This window comes from Mustelus asterias, chromosome 2, assembly GCF_964213995.1.
Source record: "Mustelus asterias chromosome 2, sMusAst1.hap1.1, whole genome shotgun sequence".
Lineage (NCBI taxonomy): Eukaryota > Metazoa > Chordata > Chondrichthyes > Carcharhiniformes > Triakidae > Mustelus > Mustelus asterias.
Window position 1 is genome coordinate 47,461,545 of NC_135802.1, and position 26,937 is coordinate 47,488,481.

At 42.7% G+C, this 26,937-nt stretch overlaps 1 protein-coding gene across 2 annotated transcripts in view; it reads right to left on the reverse strand.

Annotated features, from left to right (window-relative positions):
* LOC144507473 (voltage-dependent L-type calcium channel subunit beta-2-like) overlaps positions 1-26,937 on the reverse strand; it is a 150,433-nt gene that overhangs the window by 18,437 nt on the left and 105,059 nt on the right. For both annotated transcript variants that reach the window (XM_078234601.1, XM_078234609.1), the window contains exons 5-9: positions 23,340-23,416; positions 16,764-16,897; positions 8,434-8,514; positions 7,106-7,164; positions 5,334-5,443 (exon numbers count right to left, since the gene is read on the reverse strand). In XM_078234601.1, coding sequence (XP_078090727.1) covers positions 5,334-5,443; positions 7,106-7,164; positions 8,434-8,514; positions 16,764-16,897; positions 23,340-23,416 — 461 coding nt within the window. The remainder of the gene's footprint in view (positions 1-5,333; positions 5,444-7,105; positions 7,165-8,433; positions 8,515-16,763; positions 16,898-23,339; positions 23,417-26,937) is intronic.

Genomic DNA, 26,937 nt, shown 5'->3' on the forward strand with positions numbered 1-26,937 from the left:
CAGGACCAGAGAATCCCAGCTGCGGACGAGGTCAGAGAATTCCAGCCAAGATGGACTGAGAGGTTGGAAAATTCAAATCAGTTGTCAAAACCACTGCGAGAATTCAATTTATCTACATTTTATCTATTAGATTTCTAACAGACAAAACCCAGATATTTAAGCTGGGAATATTCACTATGCAGCAGTAGCTAATTTCTCGAATTTCTTCATCCTTTTCAAGATCAAAAATACTTCCAGGTGCCTCTGAATTTCCTATGAAGCCACTAATTAGCCAGCGTAGGCACGATGGGCCGAATGGCCTCCTTCTATGCTTAACGATTCTGAGATCCAGCGAACAGATAGTATTCTGTACTGCTGTCATGGCAACAACGGACAACAATATCAAGAGAGTCTAAAAGGCAGCAGGGAAACATTAAAGATCTGCACCACATCAGAATGTCAATAACTTTCTGTTCCTTCAATAACCAGACGAATAATTTATTAAATGCACTTCATTTGACAGTAATTTCCATCCTTCAACTCCAATTATACTGGTGAAACTGTACATCATATTAAAATGGCAAGTCATTTAGCTTAACACAAGGAACACCAATAGAAATGTTCTTGCACCCGGGGAAGGGAAAATACATATTTGTCTGCAAACTTGTATGTTAAATTGGCAATTTTGATATTTTAAGTATTTTGATGAAAGTAATGGACTAACGCTCAAGACATCCAGATGTTGCATTTTTTGAAATTCTGCCAACTATATTCCACCAAACCCTTCGACTCCTTTACAATCGTGACAGTTCCATAATAATGGCAAGTAGGTCGCAGAATCAAAGCTTCATATTGATGCTCAAGACTTGCCACTAACTGGACACAATTTCAGGCTAAACCTACAGGATAGAAGTGCTGAGTGTTAGAGATGCTTGGCTGCTGCTTTTTGTACTCTTTGTTGTCAAGGAACAAACCTAAACTTTGGGCCAAAAGCACTGCTGACTGTCAGCCAGAGTTTAAAGTTTATTTATCAGCGTTACAAGTATGTTTTTATTAACACTGGAATGAAGTTACTGTGAAAATCCCGTAGTCGCTATGCTCCAGGTACACTGAGGGAGAATTTAGCATGGCCAATGCACCTAAATGGCACGTCTTTCAGACTGTGGGAGGAAACCCACGCAGACACAGAGAGAATGTGCAGACTCTGTACAGACAGTGATCCAAGTCGGGAATCGAACCCAGGTCCCTGGCGCTGTGAGCAGTGATAACCACTGTGCCGCCTACACTGTGAAGGACAAGCTTGCTCTCTTTTTGCCCTTTCTCGTAAGTCGCAAAGAAAAAAAAAATCAGTTCTAATTGGCAGATAGATTTTGGCGGAGAATGGAGGCGGGGGAGAGAGAGGAAGTGAAAGGTTGCTAGTATTTTTTCTTGGTTTCAGTGGCACTCTGGTGTATGCTGGGACTGCTGTCACTTTGGAAATCGAATGACTTGGCATCAACAACAACAAAATCAGTCAAGGTTTTCAGATAATGGGGGATGCAAGGGGAGAATTAACAATGAACATTCAAAACTTGGACTGCTGAAAAGTGATAAAAAGGCCATTAAAATTTGGTGCAATTTCATACATTTTCAATCATAATCATTTGCCAATTCACTAGAATTTAAGTGACATGGGATTTGATAATGACAGTCTGTTATTCATGGATTTTTGTTAATTGAACCCGAGACTGGAATTTCCTGATGTTTTGCGCCACAGCGATAGTGTATCCCCATGAACCTTCTACAACCGCCTGTATTTTGAGAACGACTGATGACTTTGCTCTCCCCACTCTATGATCCCTGGAACTTAAGTGTATATCTGTCAAGACTGCTGAAAAACAGTCAATAACAGCACTAATCAAAATCAATGCTAGTTATAATTTCACTGAATTAATACCACTTTGACCACTGAATATAATTAGCACCAGACTTTGGACACATTCAATGTCTAAAATTCTAAGGCTGGAATCTTACCACTGTTCACACCGATGGGATTTGCCCATCCCACCGCAGTGAGCGGAGATTTGTCTGGCCGCCAAATTCTCCGAATTCGCTGCAGCAGGAACATGGCGTGAACTGCAGGTAAGATTGGGCCCAATACTGTGGGATATGAATGTTAAGTTATTGGCCTGAGATTTTTCTCTCTGCTACAGCAGATAAGTTAACTCATTTAAAATAAATGGCTTAATGCCTATGATAGAACGCCAAAAAAATATCAGATACATGTTTTAAACATTGATTTGCCAGAAAAAAGGAATGGAATTTGTGTTGTGGGAAGAGCCTTTGGGAGCATCCGTAGTCTTCTCCTATGTAACAGCAGAGACAGTTCCAATTCAATAGTGCAGTTGAACTGGAAATCATGAATAATTGAATAAATGTGTGTTACTACTTTTGGATAAATGTAGTGTGTCCCTGTCCTTACCAACCAAGTGCCCAGCAGCAACTGCAAATGACAATGATGAATTTTCTGCCCACAATTTTCCACCCACTGTGCTTAGGGACATGTATGGACATTTTGGGAGCTAACTACAGCCAGGAGGCTGCTGTAAATCCTTTTTAGTATATACCTTTTGTGTTCATGAATGAAGTCTGTGAAAGCGCATCTTCACAGTGTGTCAGGTGAGGATTCAGAAAATCTATTCCATGATTGGTGAATTCAAAAAAGCAGATGTATTCAAATCATAGAATCCCTATAGTGCAGAAGGAGGTCACTCGGCCCATTGGGTCTGCACCAGCTCTCTGACAGAGTGTCTTATCCAGGCCCTATCTCCATAATCCCACATATTTATCACAGCTAATCCACTCAACCTACTTACCTTGTGACACCTTGGGGTAATTTAAGTATGGCAAATGCATCTCGCCTGCACAGGCCGAATTCTCTAGCCAAGTTTCCCACCGGCGGGAGGTGGCGTGTTGTTTGCTGGTGGCAGAATACTCTGGTCCCGCCGCTGTCAATGGGAATTCCCACTGATGTCACCCCACATCAATGAGAAACCCATGGGTGAAGGTGCGTGTACGGCCAGAGAATTCTGGCCCACATCTTTGGACTGTGGGAGAAAACTGGAGCACCCGGAGGAAACCCATGCAGACACAGGGAGAATGTGCAAGCTCCACACAGACAGTCACCTAAGGCCGGAATTGAACCCAGGTCCCTGGCACTGTGAGGCAGCAGTGCTAACCACCGTGCTGACCTGAGAAATGAGAATCCTTTGTTTGTAAGGTGCAAGTCAAACCGATGAGGTCATATCTATTGCCCATTCTAAACCTTTCTTCCAATAACTACTGAAATATTGATACAATGAGACACAAAGGTGAACAACCCTAAAATATCACAATCCAAACATTGCACTGTAGTGAGGCCACATGGAGAACCTGCATGTGAGAGTGACTCATTCAACTATGACTATTCTTCAGAAGTAGCAGCTTTACTGATGACAAGCCAAAAAAACAAAGCACAGCCAAAAAACAAGTACACAGACATAAAAACACCTGAAAGAATTTGTTGCCAACTTTCTAGTATACATACCCAAAGCATCTGCAAAGGGAGGGCATTAATAAAGCAAAAGAATAAAAAAAAAGCCAAGACAATCAAGTTTGTACAGAGCACAGAAAATGTGTTACAAAGTTATATGCAATGGAAATGTACAAATGTGGAACCATTTGTTATTTATATAAATTAATACCACAGACACAAGCAGTGCAGTAAATTTCACAGTGAGGCCAGTGCAGGAAATGGAAAATGTCACACTGGTTCGGTAAGCAGTGCTTTACTAGGTTAAGTTTTATTACTGGGGCTGAGTAGAAACAGCTTCAATCTGCAGCTGGCCATGTGATAACTGACCTGGCAGTACTCAAAGACAGAGACACTGGAGCCAAGAAAAAGCAAAGAAGTCAAGTGCACAGCACAGACCTCATAAAGATAAGCAAACGAAAAGATGTGAGATTCTCTTGGACGAACAGAAGTTGAACATTGAAAACATTCCATCTCCACTGTACTATTCTACAGTTAAGCTTTTCAGTTGGGAGTTCTGGTTTTCCTTTTGTCTGGAGCATGATCATATAAATACTATGGTTTAGTGGTTGTGTTATTGGGTTAGTACTCCAGAGGCCTTGCTGAATAATCTGAAATCCCACCATGGCAGTTTGTGAACATATTTCAGTTAATTAGCTAAATTTGAAACAAAACGGTAGTAGTTGACCAGGAGGATTTTAGGACTTTGGTAAAAACACAACTTCTTGTAATGTCCTTTAGGGAAGGAAATCTGCCATCCCTACTTGATCTGACCTATAAGTGTGGTTAATTCATAACTGCCCTGTGAATGGCTTTGTAAACCATAAAACCCCTAAAGTATAGGAGGAGGTCATTTGTCCCATCAAGGCTGCACCAACTCTCCAACAGAGCGCCATGAATTCAGTTTACCTCCACCTTAGCAGGGGATGACCTCAAGGGATGATCAATAAATGCTAGCCTTTCCAGTGATGACTACATCCCCTGAATGTACAATAATTTAGAGTCAAAGAGGTTTACAGCATGGAAACAGGCCCTTCGGCCCAACTTGTCCATGCCTCCTTTTTTTTTAAACCCCTAAGCTAGTCCCAATTTTAAAAAACAAAAAAAAATGCAGGCAGGCCAAATGAGGAATCCATTTTAATGTGGGATGCCTGATGGTTTCTTGACAGGATATTTTCATCTTCAGCATTCCCTGTGCAAAGCTTTTCACACAGCGCATGTCAGGATTTCAGAGTAAATTTAAAAAAGGTAATTTACCTGGACAGTTCTAATTATCATACTGTGTGAGGCAAGTGTGAAATTTTTAACCAGATCAGGAGTAACTCTCAGAAGCTAGATTCCTTACAGAGGCTAGCGTGATCACCATGTGCCTCCAATTTATACTCCGAGCTACTAGAAGCGGACTGGTAGAGAAGCCTAGAATGAAGTAAATACCAGGCCCTTAAACGACAACAGTATTTATGGATTGCAAGAAAAAGCTTTTGGGAAAGCACGAACAGAACATTTCCCTAAAATCTTCCATTAGAACCAAAATTATTTAAAGCATTGTGCATAGTCAGATCAGAAAATCAGATTTTAGAATAACTCGCTTATTTTGGTGAACAGGAATTGACTGCACTGTAACAAACAGACTTGCACAGACTCTCCTTTATGAAGCACACACTCCACAGGTTTTGGACATGCCAGGACGAACATAAACTTGAGTATGTTTTAACTTCATAAGAGTAAGATGACCCAGTCTCCCCATTCTGCATTGGAATGAAAATAAAACAAAACCACATGACACATTGTGCACCACACTTACCCAAGCTGGATCTGGTGTTAGAGCGTTCAATTATTGCATGCTTACTGGGATTATTTAACACTGAGCGTTTGGCAAGGGAGATATCAGCTGTGACCCGTGTGATTGATATCCTACAAATAAATAGAAAAAGGGTTAACTAAAGGACGGATGTATTTTTATCAGTTCAAACTGAAATATTCCATTAATCAGAAGTGCAACCAGCATGTCATGTGCCAGAAATGCAGTTTACGATATCCTAAGAATTATTCAATTTGTTTACTAACTGCAAATTATATTTTACTTAAATAATTAAACTAAAATTAAATTAAGATTGGCTTACATAAAAAATGTACTGATTCTTATCAGAATGCAATGTGTAGAGGCTTTCAGACATGAAGCTGAACTGAACAAGCTTCACTTTAGAACAAATGGCACTTCTTCACTTTTCCTTTTCTGATTTCCTGCTATTCTCTAACCGCTTTTCCAAAAGCTGCATCATGCTGGGTACTGTTTTATGGGAGACATTTACCCTCTGGTATCTCAGACAAGAAGCCATTTTGGTGAGGGCTCAGATGATGACTTTGGCAAATCTATTCAACCTCAAATGGTAAAGTCAAGCAGGATTACTATTACCGTAAACCCAAAAGTGAATGAGCCTTTGGACATATGTATTGGGCAAGCACAGCAATGGACTTGTGGGGAACAGTCTGCAGTCACCATTGAGGCTCAACCATGAACAACAGACTTGAATGGGGTAATGGAGAATGTCAGAACTCTATCTGCAAGAACCAACATCTCCAGAAAATGGGAAATAGCGGAGAAAGGTTTTTTAAAAACTGCATACAAATAAGTTCTGAATGTCTTGCATTCATTAACAAATATTTCCCGTGATATTCCTCCTAAATGAAGAGGAAGTGCACAAGGAGCTGAAGGTCTACTGATTGAGTTACAGGACGTAAATGGAATTGGATTGGCAATTCGCAAGGAGAGTGGTAATTAAATCCTGTGATATTGAATGTTTTCAACTTCCAATATGGAGTTATACAGACCAAACAAAAAAATTTGAATGCATGAGTCAGAGGACGATGAAGAGAATTAAATCTTTTTCCAAGGCTTCAACAATCTTTCTGTGATTTAATCACAGTCACTTAGTCAGAGAAGGAAGCAGCTGAAAAGTCAAGCTCAAGTTATTTCATGGATGATCATAACATCACCTAGAAACCAGGATTGTGTCTCCATCCAACTTGCCCAGACACTCTGCCACCCTACTTAAAACTACGAAATACAAAATCCTTTTGACTATAATTGTCAAAAAAAATTAAAAAGGGTGAGTGCAGTACAGCACAAGTGGGAGAGCGTTTTAAAAATTATGGGGTGTCTGTACCCATCTGATCAACAAAGTTAACACACTTTTTGCCATTTCACTCTGTAGGGAGATTTTGCCAGACTTTGGAATCATTCCTTTTATAAAGTATTAATGGATGCTGATGAAATATTGAGGACTCAACCTACGCATTGACCCTATTTGATTTGATTTATTATTGTCACATGTATTGGGATACAGTGAAAAGTATTGTTACTTGCGTGCTGTACAGACAAAACATACTGTTCATAAAGTACATAGGAGAGAAGGAAAGGAGACGGTGCAGAATATAGTGTTACAGTTAGAAATGGGGTCAAGAGAAAGATCAGCTTAACATATGGTAGGTCCATTCAAAACTCTGATGGCAGCAGGAAAGAAGCGTTGAGGATTCAACCTACATATTCACTACTTCCTATAGAACTGTACGTACCGTCCTTCAAATCTGTGTTTCAGAAAGTCAAACAATGCTTTTTGCATCATGTCTGTCACCTAAAGAAAGGAATATTATAAAATGAAAGTTTAATTCATGTTTTGATAATAAAACACTTGACCTACAGTTTAAAACTGGATTTGCGTAATATATCATTCTGCAGTGTTTCTAGGATTTTATAGTCATCGAGGGAGCTGTGTGATGAGCTTGATACCTGGATTTGACAGTTCCAGTTTGGTGATAAGTCTTTGTATTTGGAGTGTTTGGAGCAGAAAAGTCTGTTTGATTGATCCTAATATCTCGCAATTCCTCACTCCATAAAATATTGATTCAATTCTCCCGTAATATATTTCCTACGCTATCTGCATCATAACCTCAAGTAAATTCATTACTTAGTACCAGACAGAATTTGGTGAACCTGTCTGCTATCACACTGGCATGTTACCAAATCAGCACTCACATGTCACCACCCCATGGATGAGGGTTGCATTGTCACAATTCAGAATGCTAAAATCAATAGGAAATGATCAGACTCATTAACCATCCAGCATTTAGTTGCATTTCAAAGTCCAATGCCATCTTTTAGCTGTGCCAAACCAGTAGCAGGATTCCCACCCCAGCAATGCACTCATTCTCAGATTTGCTGCTCAAACTAAATGTATTGCGAAGAAGCATTCCTTTTTTTGCTGGTTTGCAGAGGTGTTGATTTGTACATTTTTCCATATTTCAAACTGGTCACAAAACGCAAACAATTTCAACTGAATGTAGTGAATAAACAAGAGGCTGCCACCAGAGTTTCATTTGTAAACATGGCACTTTGGAGCGAGGCAATTCAAAACGTTAAGAACCCCGATATTTTAGCAAACTAGATCGGAGTTAAGTTTCCAACCTGTGCAAATGAACAAAACTGGAAGATGTGAAGGCAATGATTACTTTTTAAAAAGCGAGCAGAAGTGCCTCTTACTATAAGTGAACCAAATAAAAATACAATGCACATAGAAAAAAATGTACTCTTTACCTTTGGGTTCATATTCCAACGTGAAAGAATAAAAGTCCTCACCTGCAAACTCAATCTTAAGAAATCTGTGCCTTTTTATGCATCTCGATTACAAAAGTAGAGTTAAGTTTATTTATTAGTGTCACCAGTAGGCTTACATTGACAGTGCAATTAAATTACTGTGAAAGTCCCTTGTCTCTTTCCTTCCCAAGTGTCAATGTTATGGCCTATTGTATGCAGCAATATTTTAAAAACTGTTGTCTGTAGAGCATGCCACAGAAATTTTAAAAAGCTCCTTATGGTCCATTCTTCATCTACTTGATCTACTTACCTCATATCCTTTCAGAGAAGGCCCCACTAAAACTACTGGTCGCATAGAAGGCACTACATCATAAGGAGGGATGTGCTCAGTCTGTGTGAAGAAAATACACTCTTAGAATGTCATGAACAGAATAGTTTCCAAGTTAAGTTTGTTTATTAGTGTCACAAGTGGACAGCACAGCGGCAAAGTGGTTAGCACTGCTGTATCAGGGCCAAGGACCTGGGTTCAATTGAGTGATTGTGTGGAGTTTGCATATTCTCCACGTGTCTGTGTGTTTCCTCCGTGTGCTCCGGTTTCCTCCCACAGTCCAAAAATGTGCGGGTTACGTGGATTGGCCATGCTGAATTGATCCTTTGTGTCAGGATAAATACGTGGGTTTGCAGGGTTAGGGCCTGGGTGGGATTGTTGTTGGTACAGGCTCGATGGGCCAAGTGGCCTCTTTCTGCACTGCAGGAATTCTATGAAACACTGCAATGAAGTTACTGTGAAAATCCCCTAGCCACCACACTCTGGCGCCTGTTCGGATACACTGAAGGAGAATTTAGCATGGCCGATGTGCCTAACCAGCATGTCTTTCAGACAGTGGGTGGAAACCAGAACACCCGGAGGAAACCCACGCAGACACGGGGAGAACGTGCAGACTCCGCACAGACAGTGACCCACGCTGGGAATCGAACCCGGGTCCCTGGCACTGTGAGGCAGCAGTGCTAACACTGTGCCACCATGCTGCCAACTGTTACCCCTTTTAACACCAATTTCACAACTAACCTCCCCATCAAATATTTTTCATTGCCTAAAGTCGGTATTGGATTAAGATTCATATATCCTAGAAATTGCGCTGACAAACATTGAATAAGTCAATAGTTTCTGCTGGATTGTTTCGATTTCCCAGACCTAATTAACAGCCTAGTTACACAATGAAAATATCTGAACTAACTTTCCAATTAAATGGCTAACTGAAAATACAAGATATATGAAAATGAATATTTATGTATTTAACAGCAACTGTGCTTTCCATTGTTATATTTAACAGTCGGAAAAAGGACGAGCTTTCCTGATGTTCTATGGTGCTGCGAGACTGATTGCTTTGGTGACTGATGCACAGCGTCAGCACCTGTGCACAGTAACAGTCGCCATGTTAAGGCCTGGCAGACAAGAACCTTGTTAAAGCAAAATCCACTGTGGGATTTCAAGTGTTCACCACTCATTAAAAGACAACGAGTTGTGGAGTAAACAAAAACTGGGTGTGTTTGGTCCCCAGGGGTGATAGAGACACGTCCTAACTTAGTAAATATTTAAACAGCTTATAAACAGAGGACATGACAGATCCTGAATCACATTTAACTGCTCGGTCCTGAAAGATACCACCGTTAATTTGGCTGACAAGAATGCCAATCACACAAGCTCAAATCATAAGTGCAATATAGACAGGAGTAAAGAATCTCTGTTCCATTCTTTTTAATTCAGCCCTTGCAAAATTCAGACAAAATCGCAGACTTCTAAGTTTTTCTAAAAACATGACGGGCCGGATTTTCCGGCCTTTCCCGTCAGCAGGATCTGCCGGCCCCATCGAAGATGAGCCCGTGATGGATTCCCCAGCGGCAAAGCAAGCAAGCCGTGCAAAACGCCGTAGACTTCGGTGGGACTGGAAGATCTGCCGGTGGCCAACGACGAACTGTCTCCTCTGTCAGAAATCACGCTGTGGGGGAACCGGAAAATCCCACCCAATAATACTGTATCTGTGAAAATGTATTTAATTTCACTGAATGCTCTATAATTTACATGGACCAATGTAACTGTGCTGGTAATACATCAGTTAACTCGATTGATGGTGACCCCTGGGCCAAGAAGCCTAAAGAGACCATACTAGCTTGCGCTTCCTCCAGTTGAGGAAAATATTTCGGCCCTGTTGGGGATGGGCACGAAGGCAGCCATTTGGGCACGGAATTGTGTGCTTAATTGCCGTGGCTCTTCGTCTGCTGCCTGGGCATATTTCTCAGAGCCGGGATGGGGAAACAGCAGGGCTAACCTCCTGCAAATGGCAGCTTGAGATGTTTAGCTACCTTCCTTAATTGCTCAGGGGGCCTGCCCTCATAGAATCCCTACACTGCGGAGAAGGCCATTCAGCCCATCAAGCCTGCACCAACTCTGACAGAGGGCAGGATTTTACGGCCTCACTCGCCCCGAAACCATAAAATTCCACCCAAGGTCAACGGACATTTCCATTCCGCCTCTCGCCCGCTCCAATTTCTGTGGTAGGTGGGACGGTAGAATTCGGCCAGGTCCTCTCCCCTGCCTTATCCCTGTCATACCACACATTTCCCATGGGCCAATCCATCTACCCTACGCATCTTGGGACACTATGGGGCAATTTAGCATGGCCAATCCATGTAACCTGCACATGTTTGGACTGTGGGAGGAGGAAGCACCTGGAGAAAACCCAGGCAGACATGGGAAGAGCATGCAAACGCTACACAGACAGTCCACTAATTGGCCAATTCTGGAAAAATGGCAGATGAGCGGCAGTCCCCCACACAGTGACCCCAGCTGGGCCTGATAGCAGGGTCCTGAACCCCATGGGGAAAGTCCTGCTCTAAAAGAGAGAAATATAACTACATTTGGAAACAATCAAGCATTCAAGTGTTTTCTATTATTACTATAACAATAACCAAAAACAAAAATCAGGTTCAACTCTAGATGGATGGTTTAATTTATTTTGTCAGCAACTAAATGCATTCGCATTTTCAGAACAATAGACCATTTTTGCCTAAACTCTTGGAAGTGGTGAGTTTTGAAGCAGCAGATGTGGCCCGCCATTAGCCGGCATTGGGAACTCTTGGGCCCATCGCTGTCAACAGGTTTTCCCATTGTTTGCACCGTCCGTTGCCAGGGAACCTGTGACGGGGCGGGCGCTGTCAGTGGGACCGGAAGATCCTGACGGTCGGAACGCCTGCAAAATTTTGGCCCTTTTACTTTGCTGGCCAATTGTTTGGTCAGGATCAGGTTAACACAGAATGTACAAATAAACTCAGGATTTATTTTGTTACCATATTGCATCTCCTCTGTGGGCAGTGCAGCAAGAGATTAAAGGTTTAGAGGTTCAAGGCCACAAGAGGTGATTCAATGTTAGCTGATTTAAGGGGCCAAATATGCACTGTGTCTTTGGTTTCAGCATAAGTGCCAGGAATAGCCTGCTACCTGAACGCAGCAGAAGTCAGTGGGAGAGGTTTCCTCTATGGGAGATATCAGCCAGCTGGGCCCGGAACCATGGCAGTGGCCAGCATCAAGGAACTCAGAACAGGCAGAGCTGCATTTGGCTCTATATAAAGGGGCCAAAGCAAAAGTCCGAATGAGAAATAACTGTGATTCAGGCCAAGTCCCTGGCCTGGGCCCCCTTCTCTGTCTGTGAGAATCAGAGAGCTCCTTTAGTTACAGGCGGTCTTTGAGTTCAGACAAACGGCACTTATGATGCTTGTATGTTGACACCCTTTTCAAATTTATAACACCGTTCAGACTTCCATGCCAGCTCACCTTTAATATTTTTATCATACATAAACACTACTGCCTATACACGGAAACAGAGTCAAATAATCCAACAGCCAGTAGGTCGCTGACCTGGAACATGCTGGGGGAAGTTGTGATACATTTGGCCCCCTGCACCCCTCACTCACCAGGCCATAACACCAGGTTGGAAGGTCGGATTGGTGCGCGGTCACCAGCTGGTTACGGGGCTTGGCGGTCTATGGAGAATGGTCGCTGTGGCCCGCTGCCTGGGCGAGCTACAGCCCAGAAAGTGAAGAATGGTTTTCGGCGGATCATTTTGGCACACCGTACCCAGGAAGTGTTAGCCAGGCCCGAGCCAAAACCAAGTCAGCCGCACCCCAGGAAAGGTATCCGGCAGAGGTTTGAATGTCTGAAACCCAGGGGAAAAGCGGTCGCTGGTAAAAAGCATGCTTTTCCTCACTGACAGAACCAATGCCCCATTTTTAACATTGTTCCTCTGGGAAAATCGACTTGCGACATTTTGGCTTAGGGCGCTGATTCCAGGAATGAATTTTGTCCCAAGTCCAAGGACTGCCTGAATTGGTCAATTGCATGGTTGCAGCTCCAAGGTCAGGAATGAGGCAAGCCCCCACTTCTGGGTTACATGGAAGTTCCACCTCAAACAAGATCCCCGAAGGAAATGAGCGGAGAAGGCTGGTATTTAATCTATCAGGATACAAGCCCGAGTCTGGAGCCTTTCACTAACTTACAGTGGCCGTGCTTTGGAAAGCGTATGGAAATTTGGGACTATGGCATCTCTGGATATGTCACTTATTTGGGATTCAGCCAGCAGCAGTCCATAAAGGAATGTACCTCAGTGATATAGGCAGAATTTATACACAAGCAACATGCTCAATGCAGGGGCACAAGCACTGGGTCAGAAACTGGATTGTAGCTGGAGCCGGCTTTGTTGTGGCTGTTCTTTTGATCGCAGAATGCTGGCGTGATGACGACTCTGACACTCTGAATCAAGGCTCGATATGTAATGGGATCTGGGCAAGGGTCAGTATTCCAGATTGATTCCTGAAGCTTCAGCAACCAAAAGGATAGAAGTGCAATGTGGCAAGGCAGCCCCTGATACTCTGACTCTTCTGTGGAATTCCTGTTGCAAGCTGGGAGGAGCCATTATTGTTTCCCTCAAACAGAAAGCAGAGGCCCAGCCTCTTAGACCAAACAGGCATGGCTGGAAATGATAGATCTAGTGAGCAGTGTAGTATAAGGGTTAATGTGGGACTGAGTACAGGTCCCTCCTGGTTCTTGGCTCCATAGCTCAATGGTTAGCACACTGGTCTTGTAAACCAGGAGTCACAAGTTCAATTCTTCAGGGATCAGTTGGCTGGGTGGATAGTTTGTGATATGGAGTGACATCAAGAGCAAGCATTTAATTCCCATAATGGCTGGGGTCATTTATAAACCTACTGAAGACTACAAAGACAACACCTCTGTAACAACAACCTTGCAACAAGCAGCAACTGTTGATTTCTCACACTTAGATTTTGTGATGCAAGAGATTCCATGAAGGTGGGAAGGTTTAGTGGTCCCAGGTGTTGGATACCCACACTCTGAACTCCCCCAAATCTACTGCACAGCACTCCTCAGACTAGTAGACTTCGCAGCTGCACTCCTCTCTCTATGAAGGCACTGTCCTCACACCCACTGACGCTCACCCTGATCTCAGTGCCATCCCAGACATATCCCCCACATCCATTCTCCTCAAATGTTCTCATTCCATCCTTTCCATACAATTCACAGCTCACGCCTGCTTTCTTTCTCTGCAAAGAACACCTGGGAGAGACAGAGAACCGGAGGTGGCCCTCCAATGAAGCTAGCCTGTCCACTGCAGAGGCAGCAGCAATGGAGATTAGCTGGGTGGCGGAGTGCAAAGCTGTTGCTGGTGAGATGGGAGTCTCCCGGATACCGGGCGACAGAATTAGAAACCACACTGCCACTCGGCACACAACCATCGCTGAGGTTGACTTCTTGTCACCGTTTAGTGAAATTTGAACATCTGCACAATGTTGACTCTTTGCCCTTTATTTCCCGCAGCTTTGAGCATAACGCAGGAGCTGGAGGAAGGAGGAGGCAGGCGAGTTCTCAGGGGTCACACAGGCTGAAGAAACACTGGCACAGGACGGATGAATAACTTCCACCATCTCGGATGCAAACCCTACAGTGGGTCTCCTAAATTGTTTGGAGTATTTGGGTGGCTTTGGTGCTACAATGCAGGACGAATGTGAAAAACTGTCACTGAAGGAAGCACGACCGTGCTTACTGAGGGGCTACTGCATGGCCAACTCCCACTGGGGTGAAGAAAACTTCCCAGCCATACATTAAAGGCATGATCAACATTTATCAGCATTTATCAGTGCAATGCCAGTGCAGCACAAGAAGCTTTTTCAACTCTTAATGATGGAATATAGGAAATATTTCTAATGACCCCACCTCAACCACCCTTTGGGGCAGAGAATTCTAGAGATTCACCACCCTCTGAGAGAAGAAATTTCTGAGTTTTAAATGACTGGCCCTTTATCTTGTAGCTATGCCCCCTAGCCGAGACTCTCCCACCAGTGAAGCATCTCACTATCCATTCTGTCAAGCCCCCTCAGGATCTTATATGTTTGAATAAGGTCACCCCTCACTCTTCTAAACTCAAAGGAAGACAGACCCAGACTATTTCCTGGGAACGGAGTGGGAATGGAGGGATACAAAAGAGTGGTCTAGTTTGGACCAGGGAGCGGCGCGGGCTAATTGTTCTTTGTTTCTCGTTTCAAGGCTTCATTCTATGATCATCTTGCTGGTGCCAGTACAGAGCGAGACTGCGGATAGTTGGGAACCTGTCTCGGGGGCAGGGAATTCAGATGGTGTTCGTAAAGCAGAAGTGGAAATGAATAGGGTTGGGAAGCATTTTCTGATCAGGGCCAGTGTGATCTCCTGGACTCGTTTCGATCGCCTCAGGGGGTCGGAGAGGAATTTCCCAGATTTTTTTTCCCCATATTGGCCCTGGGGTTTTCACTCTGGGTTTTCGCCTCTCCCTGGAGATCACATGGTCTGGAATGGGGGGGTGGGGGTGAGTTAATAGGTTGTGATGAACAAAGCATCGTAGCTGTGAGGGACAGCTCGGTGGATAGGATATTAGGATGTAGATAGGCTGGAAAATTGGGCGGGGATCCTGGATTCAGGATTCAATCCTGGACCGGGGAGCGGCGCGGGCTTGGAGGGCCGAAGGGCCTGTTCCTGTGCTGTATTGTTCTTTGTTCTTGTTCTTATTTCATCTTTCTTGATAGGACAACCCTCTCATCCCAGGAATTAGCCTGGTGAATCTCCTTTGGATTGCCTCCAATGTTACTTTATCCTTTTTTAGGTAAGGGGACCAAATCTGTATGCAACTGAACTGTAATTCATGCCCAGGATGCCATTGAATAAATAAGGACTCCCAAGGTAAAATTATTTAGGCAAATTTAATTTAGGTAAGAAGAAAGTCTTTTTATTGTTAATGATGTCTGCCAAGACCCTAAGTTTAGTTAACCTTGCTCGTGGACTTAGATTAGCACCTCTAATTATTATAAATATAAGTATACAAATTCAATGCACCAGTCATGACTTTTCATCTTGAAAAGATCAATGCGAAACAGAAAGCATCTCAAAATAAAATGGCTAGTGGTTTGATTTTCATGAACATTTGTTTGTCAATCCCAGTGCAGACACGATAGGCCAAACAGCCTCCTTCTATGCTGTTGATTTGATTAGAAATATAACTAGCTATTACTTAAATATGGATAAAATGCAACAGAATACATTACAAACTAACGATTACAAATATATCCAGTTTAATTATACCAGCATATATTTATTATCAGATGTAACGTCACATCAAAAGCAAACATGGGCACTAGGGATAGACTGCGTAATTAAGCAAGTTGCTTTCAAGGGAAACAGAGACAATAGCACCAAATGGTCTTTGTCCAAAGCATTCACACATCGCTTCTTATCATTTCCCAATAAGACTTTTTTCCCCTGGGCAGCACATTTTCTCCCATTTATTTCAGATTTATAGTATGTTTTTCTTTTCAGCCACACTCTCATTTTCTGTGTTAAATTTATTTCCGAATAGTTACAAAATACCCAAATGTAAGTTACCAAGAAACCAGTAACCAGCACATGACTCAATTTTCAGATCGTATCTTAAAGTAACAAAACATGCCAAACATCAAAGCAGAAAACACAAAGCATCAATACGACTGAACTTAACACACAAAGATCAAAGCACAGTAACAACAGCCATAAAGATTTTTTTTCTCTCTGTTTCACCTAAACTAATGCACAGGACAATCTAATACAATACTGACAGTCCTGTTGTCCAGTTGCTAGGTAGCAGGGAATGTCCCAGTGGCATAATTAGCATGATTCTCAAAAGTTTATGCACATAGCTAGCTCTCTGATGAGTCTCTTGTGCATGCTTTAGAACCAATCAAAATCTGAATCTCTGCAAATCATGTGTTGCAATTATGTGGTCCTAGTGTTCACTCATTTTTCAAGAAAGAAACTTGTTCATGCTGATCGAGCTTAAGATTTCAATGCTAATTATGCAATGGGCAGGACCGACATGTAACAATATTGACTTACCGATTTCTGCTTCTGTTTAGCTATAGAAACATTGAAGAAAAAAACAAGAATAACAGGGCATGCATATTATTGACTTTTCACAGGACACATACAAATACAAGACATACTGCTGGTTATGTGACATACTGCTGGTTAGCACGTGCGACAGACTGCAGTTTAGGAAGTATGGTTACCTTCTTAAAGAAGGGCATTCTTTTCTCTTTAGACTGGGGAGACGTTAGACTGTTTACACTGGCTATAGGGGAGCGGTGATTTGCCGGGGGATCATTGTCTTCTGCATCTAAGCCACTGGCATCTAAATCAAAAGCTACACAGGCAGATAGGTCCAGGGTACCAGGCAAGAGGGGAAGGAAGGAAAACAGGAGTTGAATGAATGGGAGTAATTCAAATAAAATATACAGTGGCACATATAAAGTAAAATATGGCAATGTACAAACAGTAAAAGAAAAGGAACCAAAGACAACACACCTATTTATGTCAAATATAAAACAAGAGACAAACAATGAATTGTGCCATAAATACCGAGAAGTTTAAACTGGAGCTTCTGGAAAAAAAGGTAAATAAATTCTCTGCAGAAAGAATTTGGCTTACTTAATCATTACAACAATAAACACACTTCATTATTCACTTGCAAACATCAGATTGAAACTCTATTGGCAGGTTTGTTAACAGTGGCAAACTTCAAATAAGGAAGCATCCTTATCCATCCTGTGGGGAGGCAGTGGCGCAGATGTATTGTCACTAGACTAGTAATCCAGAGACCCAGGGTAACGCTCTGGGGACCTGGGTATGAATCCCACCATGGCAGATGGTGAACTTTGAATTCAATTTTTAAAAAATCTGGATGACCACGAAACCATTGTTGCAAAAACCCACATCGTTCACTAATGTCCTTTAGGAAGGAAATCTGTTGTCCTTACCTGGTCTGGCCTACATGTGACTCCAGATCCACAGCAATGTGGGCGACTCTTAATTGCCCTCAAGGATGGGCAATAAATGCTGACTCAGCCAGCAATGTCCACATCCCATGAATGAATAACAAAAGTGAGACTTTCATTATCACCTTTAATCTATTTGTGTAAAAACAGACAGTATGATGGTTCAGTTTGTGGACATTAATTGTGCACTTAAGGACATCAATTGGCAGCAGGGCAGAAGGCCATAATCAGGGTGCGGCAGGAAGGTGGTGGGGTCCCCACATGCCATCCTCCTACCTCATTAACTGAAACCCCCCCACCCCAACGCCAAACAGGGCGGCATGGTAGCACAGTGGTTAGCACTGCTGCTTCACAGCTCCAGGGTCCCGGGTTCGATTCCCGGCTCGGGTCAATGTCTGTGTGGAGTTTGCACATTCTCCTCGTGTCTGCGTGGGTTTCCTCCGGGTGCTCCGGTTTCCTCCCACAGTCCAAAGATGTGCGGGTTAGGTTGATTGGCCAGGTTTTAAAAAAATTGCCCCTTAGAGTCCTGGGATGTGTAGGTTAGAGGGATTAGTGGGTAAAATATGTGGGGGTAGGGCCTGGGTGGGATTGTGGTCGGTGCAGACTCGATGGGCCGAATGGCCTCCTTCTGCACTGTAGGGTTTCTATGATTTCTATGATATCCTGGGGGAGGTAACTGAATTGTGCACACACACTCATAAGAAAAATTATTACATTAATCTGCAAATATAGTCATTCAATTCTTTTCTTGAAATCACTTATGTTTACATGGGATCAAGGTGCATTTAAATTACTTGGCTTGTTATTATCCACTTCTGTTTCTCTTCTCTCAAGGCCTCAGTTTCTGTGCTAAGTACCCTTCCAGTAGATATTGTCAGGCTAAGTAAACATGGCTCTCGAATAGACTGGATCTTAAACTATGTCTGGCAGAGGCAGAGGCAGAGCCCGGCAGCCTGCACTACTACTGGGATCAGTACGGAGAAAAGAAAATCAAAACAAGGGGAAAGAATATTCAGGTCAATAGACCATGACTGAAAAAGTCCAGCCAATTTCAAATTATTCTTTGTAATCAAATGTCAGGAAAAATATTATAAAGTAACGGGAGGACTTCAAGGAGAGGCTACAGAAAATTTGTTCTTGTTCTGTTCCAATGCCATCTGCTCACACCCCGCTGAAGATCTAGTTCTTATTACCACGTGTAATTGCAATTTAATCTTTGAGAAATAGCGTCAAGCCAAGCACTTGTATATCAGTGCATCCAATTACCAAACCCATCCTTACAACCCACAGCTCACATTTCCGCTTCAGGTCGCAGGCATCCAACCCACACAAATAATTCAGTTTCATCATGTACAGAAATCCTAGCAATGCCCTAATCAATATGAAGCTCTCCACACCAGTCATACTACAGACATAATTCACATTTAAGCCTATAGACCAAATGGCAATCCTGTAAATTATGGTGTTCCAACAAGAGATTAAGGGGCCAATTTTAATATGCTCAAAACCCTAAAAATCATGGCATTCAAAATCATTTCCAATCGCCAATGGAACAGAATGTTAGAAAGTGAATACTTCTTATCATCCTAAGCAACAGGGGCTTTGGGATTCTGTAGTCGCCTTCATCATTTGCTATTTGTCACCAGATGGACCACTTACTTCCCTCAACATCTCTGCTCCAATTTGAGAAACCTCTTGGTTTGCTTCAATTTGCATGTCTTATGGATGAAAGAGAATTAATTACAACTAATTTAAAAAGTGCAATCAGTAAGAAAGCTCTGAACTGCTCAGGTTTTTACTCCCCCTGTCTGCTAATAGCATTTCAATAAACTCTATTTATTTTGGAATTAACAAGGTTATTTTTTCATCTTTAGGTGTGCGTATGGAGCTAAAATGAAATGGAAAGAACTGGATTGGATATCTGGTTAAGGACATACTGAAAATCTAAAGATGATTAAATACATGTCTGGCTCCTATATTATGATGTGGAGATGCCGGCGTTGGACTGGGGTAAGCACAGTAAGAAGTCTCACAACACCAGGTTAAAGTCCAACAGGTTTATTTGGTAGCAAATACCATAAGCTTTCGGAGCAATGCTCCTTCGTCAGATGGAGTGGTCTCTGTTCTCAAACAGGGCACAGACACAGAAATCAAATTACAGAATACTGATTAGAATGCAAATCTCTACAGCCAGCCAGGTCTTAAATGTACAGACAATGTGGGTGGAGGGAGCATTCAACACAGGTTAAAGAGATGTGTATTGTCTCCAGACAGTACAGCTTGTGAAATTGTGCAAGTCCAGGAGGCAAGCTGTGGGGGTTACTGATAATGTGACATAAATCCAACATCCCAGTTTAGACCGTCCTCATGTGTGCGGAACTTGGCTATCAGTTTCTGCTCAGTGACTCTGCGCTGTCATGTGTCGTGAAGGCCGCCTTGGTGAAGACGAACATCTCGCCAAGGCCATCCCCACACCCCGGCACGGTAGCACAGTGGTCAGCACTGCTGCTTCACAGCTCCAGGGACCTGAGTTCGATTCCCGGCTTGGGTCACTGTCTGTGTGGAGTTTGCACATTCTCCTCGTGTCTGTGTGGGTTTCCTCCAGGCGCTCCGGTTTCCTCCCACAGTCCAAAGATGTGCGGGTTAGGTTGATTGGCCATGCTAAAAATTGCCCCTTAGTGTCCTGAGTAGGTTAGAGGGATTAGCGGGTAAATGTGTAGGGATATGGGAGTAGGGCCTGGGTGGGATTGTGGTCGGTGCAGACTTGATGGGCCGAATGGCCTGTTTCTGCACTGTAGGGTTTCTATGATTCTATGACCCCCACTTCTTGCCTTCAAACAACCACGCAACCTCAAACAGACCATTGTCCGCAGCAAACTACCCAGCCTTCAGGAGAACAGTGACCACAACACCACACAATCCTGCCACAGCAACCTCTGCAAGACGTGCCGGATCATCAACACGGATGCCATCATCTCACGTGAGAACACCATCTACCAGGTACACGGTACCTACTCTTGCAACTCGGCCAACATTGTCTACCTGATACGCTGCAAGAAAGGATGTCCCGAGGCATGGTACATTGGGGAAACCATGCAGACGCTACGACAACGGATGAATGAACACCGCTCGACGATCACCAGGCAAGACTGTTCTCTTCCTGTGGGGGAGCACTTCAGCAGTCACGGGCATTCAGCCTTGGATCTTCAGGTAAGCGTTCTCCAAGGCGGCCTTCACGACACATGACAGCGCAGAGTCACTGAGCAGAAACTGATAGCCAAGTTCCGCACACATGAGGACGGTCTAAACCGGGATGTTGGATTTATGTCACATTATCAGTAACCCCCACAGCTTGCCTCCTGGACTTGCACAATTTCACAAGCTGTACTGTCTGGAGACAATACACATCTCTTTAACCTGTGTTGAATGCTCCCTCCACCCACATTGTCTGTACATTTAAGACCTGGCTGGCTGTAGAGATTTGCATTCTAATCAGTATTCTGTAATTTGATTTCTGTGTCTGTGCCCTGTTTGAGAACAGAGACCACTCCATCTGACGAAGGAGCATTGCTCCGAAAGCTTATGGTATTTGCTACCAAATAAACCTGTTGGACTTTAACCTGGTGTTGTGAGACTTCTTACTGTCCTATATTATGTCCATGACAACTTCAACCTTTGAAACACATTGGGCAGAGGGTTGAATAGAATAGATTATGTTAATATTTTCCAACTCCGCTTCACTGGAGTCTGGTCCTGTATCTCCTCCAGGGGAATCAATTAATGGGGAAGTGCAGCAGGACAAATGGCAAAAGTTCTATTGTAGGAAAAAGGAGGCACTTTTCTCCTTCCATACTCATAGACAATATCATCTCTTTCCAGATGCAAGTGTTTGAACTGTCAAATAGTGCTCAGAGGTTACTCAACAACTTTGTGCCATTTTATTGTTGGAGCAGCTTCATAGCAAGTGATGGAGCAATACGTGGCACTGGAACACCAGCTTGCTGAACCATGTGCACTTGGCTGTTTAAATAACGACTGGATACGTCCCAGCGATGATACCTTTCATGGTTGAATAGCCTAGCAGAACAGTTTACACATTCACATAAACTTAACTACTCAGTGGATAGACTGAACATTGGTCTTCAAACAGTGCTAAAAAAAGGGGAAGAACATTTGTAAAATTAAGTATCATCCACATTCAAGCAGATAAGCCAACATCACACAATGCATCAGAGTGAAGTCCACTGCCATACTATGGTTGATTGATCAGTTTTATGTCTACACAATACTTAACGGTTCTTTAATGCATGGATACTACCCTTAGTCAATATTAAAATATGTGGAAAGAGGGAGGGAGAGAGGTGCTGTGGAGAAAGAGAGAGGAGGATAAAGCAGCATGATGAACACCGCTGTGTTACTGTTTACAAGACAGCTGATTTAGATATAAATGTCTTTCTGCAGATTATAGAAATCAGCATGCATGGGTTTTAGAATGGCTTGCTTCTCATTTGTATTTAAGGCATGGTTCCACCATTTTAAAATTTGAATATTTTAAAATTGCTTCAATTCTCTACGCAGGGAGGGTGCATAGTTGGTTGGCTACTCTCAGAGGAGTTGGATATTATCTCAAACTGGGCAAGGTCACTGAATTTTGGCTCCCACTGTCATTTTCAATAAATCTCTGAACAACCAAAGCTTGTCATCACCTCCAGATGTATGAACCACTCACTATGCTCTGGCAGCTCAGGGATCACTGATATTCAAAATGGATGGAGATGTAAAACGGCTGCAATAAATGAAGAGCAAAACAGATGTGGAGGGAAAACAATATTGGTCAAAACAAGAAGGAAACGACATGATAACTAAACACTTTGCAGATTGGTTCAGGAAATGATTAACAGATAGGCCAGGAAAAAAGTGCAAAATCCTGATAAATTTTATAGTGACGTGTGATCATCCAGGTAGCTCTCAGCAGTGTCATTTTTTTCTGAGCCTCACAGTTATTCATCATTCACATCAGAAAATGCATCAGAAAATTCTCATCCATGATCATAAACTTTAACCTGCTTTGCTTCACAATCTTCAATTTTTACCTGATAATAATAAGCTCCTGAAGATTAATTTTGATGGCGAAAGGTTGAGCATTAAGAATCTACTGCCTGTCTTGGTAAAATGTGTGATAGGTTCACTTCAAGCTCCAGAGAAATTGAGAGTTTTCCTTTCACTTCCCTGGCAGCCAGAGGCAGAATTAATCAACCATGATGAAGTGATCATATTTCAGATCTTTAAGTATAATCTGATTTCACCTCCCCGCATCAACATTAGTAAATCAATGTACTGATTCAGTTTTTCTGGCCAGAAAGAAATCTTGTGCGGCTTTGTGAAAAAAAAACTACAGCATAAAAGGGTTAGCCATGCTACCTAACTGATATTGCCTCAAGGAAGGCTACATAGTAGATTTCAATCCTGTTATCTGCTAACACCCATCTTGATACCTGCATTCATTCAGAGATACAGATTCAGGAAGGATAGACTGGACAGCAGCTAGAATCCTAGCATTTGATGTACCAAATTGTAAGGATTAGAAGTTGCCCTGCCCCAATGTCTGGGTTTTTTTCATAAAGTTATTTTTAATTAAACTACTAGTCTCAGGCAGGAAGATAAAATATTCTCATTGCTTTTAAATACACATAGCTAACAGAACAATATTCAGGTTCAACAATGCAATTCAAACAAAATCTAATCAATAAACTAATAATGATGATCAAGTATAGGTGTTTTGGAAGGTAAAGAATTTGTTGACCCACTTACCAGAAGAGGGTGGAGTGGATCGCCTGGAACTAGGTGCCACATCACCAAAACTGGAAGATGAATTTCCACCCGATTTACTAGAAGAAAGAGAGAGATAATAATCAAATCTAATAATATTATATTGCAAGGAATTTGTTCAACGGCAAAGATAACCAACATTCATGCTTCCAATCATCAAATAAGCTTCTTGCCCATTTCTCAGCCCATCTGCTGGCCAGTCCAGATTTTTTGTACAATGTTCATCACCATTATCTTTACTGTCTTCGTTACACTTTAAATTACTACAAATTCATCTCCCCTCCAAATCAATTCTGAATGATGTGAGCAGTAGGGGAGTTAAAGGGAAGGTTCACAAGAGATTCACAAGGGTGGTATTAGAACTGAGAGGTTGATGTCCAGTAGGAAAGATAGTGAACAGAGTGGGACTTCATTTGTCTCGAAAAAGACTAAGGGGAGCATTTTCCCAATTATCAACAAAGGCCGATAGCGGATTTAGAGAGGCACTGAAGCTGTCAGCACTCACGGTGGCTTTCTTCATGATCGGGGAGCCATTTTTAAAGTCCATCCCAGTGCACAAAAGTTCATATATAAACCGCTCCCCCCGCCCCCCAATCCCATGGCACTGTCCAAGCACTGCCCTTGATACTCTCCATGGGGCAGTCCCCGGGCATGCCCCTCTCCCCACTGAGTAACACACTCACCTCTGGGCGGTTTGCTCGCCAGGTGCACACCTTGGGAGATCAGTTGTGATTCCCACCGGTCTCCCACACCAGCGTGAATGGACTTTTTTTTTACAGGCTGGGAGGGTCATTCAGGCATAGAAGCCATTAGGTCCTGTTCAGGGAGGGGGGACGGGGACAACTGCATCATGCTTTTGCGTCAGCGTGAAACACGATCTGGACATTCACGAGACTTTCCGCTCTTGTTGCCATTCCGCCCAACAAAAGCAGACATGGACAATCCACCCCCCAAGGGTGGAATTCTCCCATGCCACCTGCGACAGGTTTGGTGGCAGGGGGGAACAGAGAATCTACTGGGAGTCAAAGGTTGGAATTCTCCAATCTCCTTCGCCCCACCACCACTATCAACAAGAGCGGAGAACTGGGTGCACAGCCAAATCTCCACTCACTGCAGCGAGACCGGAAAATCCCAGCCATGGGTGAGGCTGGAGTATTCTGGCCAAAAAGTCAGAAAGCTGCCGGTGTAAAATCCTGTTGCAATTCTCCCAATGGCAGGTTGGTCTTCCTGCTGGCTGGTGGCGTGAAGACCATTTATATTCAATTGCATCTGAAGAATGTTCATTAAAACGGCTCTTTTTTCTTGACCCCATGTTAAAAACTTGGAACTGTGTTTTGCCATTTCCCCAGGTTGTTGAACGAAGAGGATCAAACCAAGTAGCAAGAGTTCCAAAATGCACCAATGGTCCAGAGTTTGCTGAATTGAGTGACACGTGCCTTTGCCAATGTGTAAATTGTGACCTTAAGCTTGCAGCAAGGAAGAGATACCCTGTCAAATGCAAATCACCACAAGTAATTGGTCGATTTGTGCCATTCTGCTGTTAACTTCAAAAAAATAGCATCTCACTTAACCTCACAATGAATTGCAAGAAGTTGCTGCAATGGCACATCAATTCACCATTAAGCTAGCGACAGAAAATTAGCCTAATTACTTGCAGTCTTTGAATCCTATTAACATAAGTGCCAATGACTGCCAATCAAATTCTTGCCCAGAAGTGAACAAGAGTGGAACTGTATTTCTTCAGGTTGCATGTTATTTCCAAGTTTTTAACACGGGGCCAAAGAAAATGACCATGGAAACATTAAAAGAATTGTAATCAACTGTGTGTGGTATTATTGTGAATGATTTAATTGATGTTTGCTTATCACAAGATAATTATGGATGAGGAAGTCCATTCAGCCCATCTTAGTTCATCCATCAAATTGACACTGGAGCATCTAGTTAGTTCATGTACTTCACCAGGACAATTGTTTCCACTGCTCGGTTGAGAACTGAAATCTATGTATAGATTATTCTCATGAAGATCTTCCTGATATCAGTCCAAATTTCATATTTGCTGGTTCTAACCTGGCTCTTGTGATTTCAATTCAAGAATTTTTTCAAATTTAGCTGTTCTATATATTTTTTTAAAAGGCCTATTTTTCCCCACTTTTGCTCCTTAATCTTCCTTTCACTTCTCTTTCTGTGTCTGACATTGAATTCACCCACTATTATTCACCATTCTTTTCAGCCCTCGCGCTGTTTATTTCTCAGGTCCTCATTTCTGTAACCTTTCTCTAAGCACCACAATCCTCTCAGATCTTGACACTCCTCTGAATCTGGCCGCTTGCACCTTAAGTCATTCCACCACTATGACAGGTGGCTAAAACCTTGGTCAAAGGGCAGGTTTTCTCGAAGAACCTGAAAAGGTGGAGAGAGAGGTAGAGAGGCGAGAGAGATGAAATTGCAGAGTTTGGGACCTTGCCAGGTGAAGGCAAATCTGTCAATTTTGATTTGATTTATTGTTGTCACGTGTATTGGGATACAGTGAAAAATATTGTTTCTTGCGTGCCATACAGACAAAATATATCGTTCATAGAGTACATAGGGGAGAAGGAAAGGAGAGGGTACAGAATATAGTGTTGCAGTTACAGGTCGGGTGAAGAGAAAGATCAGCTTAATATATGATAGGATCATTCAAAAGTCTAGGAAGTTCAGCAGGGAAGAAACTGTTCTTGTGTCTGTTGGTACTTGCTTTTAGACTTTGATATCTTTTTCTTGACGGAAGAAGGTGGAAGAAGTATGTCTGGGGTGTGTGGGGTCCTTGATTATGCTGGCTGCTTTCCCATGGCAGTGGGAAGTATAGACGGAGTCAATGGATGGGAAGCTGGTTTGCGACATGGATTGGGCTACGTTCACAATCCTGTGTAGTTTCATGCAGTCTTGGTCAGAGCAGGAGCCATACCAATAGTAGAGCGATGAAAATCAAGTGATGGACAAAATACATGCTAATTGCAAGCTGCAGTTACTATATAAAGATTGACTTCAGATCTCCTAACAGAAGGTTCAGATGTAAAAGAAAGCTTTAGCTTGTTGATAAAAGTTGAATGGCCAAAATGCTGCCACTGCAAACAGTTTGTAGTCCAACCAGTGCTCCCTTAAATGGTACAGATTATGCTGTAGTGAATTATTCTAGCCCTTGACATAAAATGATTGTTCTTTAAGAACATAAGAACATAAGAAATAGGAGCAGGAGTAGGCCATCTAGCCCCTCGAGCCTGCCCCGCCATTCAATAAGATCATGGCTGATCTGACGTGGATCAGTACCACTTACCCGCCTGATCCCCATAACCCTTAATTCCCTTACCGATCAGGAATCCATCCATCCGCGCTTTAAACATATTCAGCGAGGTAGCCTCCACCAAATATTTTATTTACATTTCAATCTGTGCATTCTCCTATAACTGTTGCCAGTAGTCTTGGTAATACTAGGGCAAACACATTAGTATTTTCCTTTTATTGCAATCACCCCAAGGTGTAAAGCCTTCATTTTTAAATTTTCAACATTACTGATTTCCCTAAACATTTTACATTCAGAATA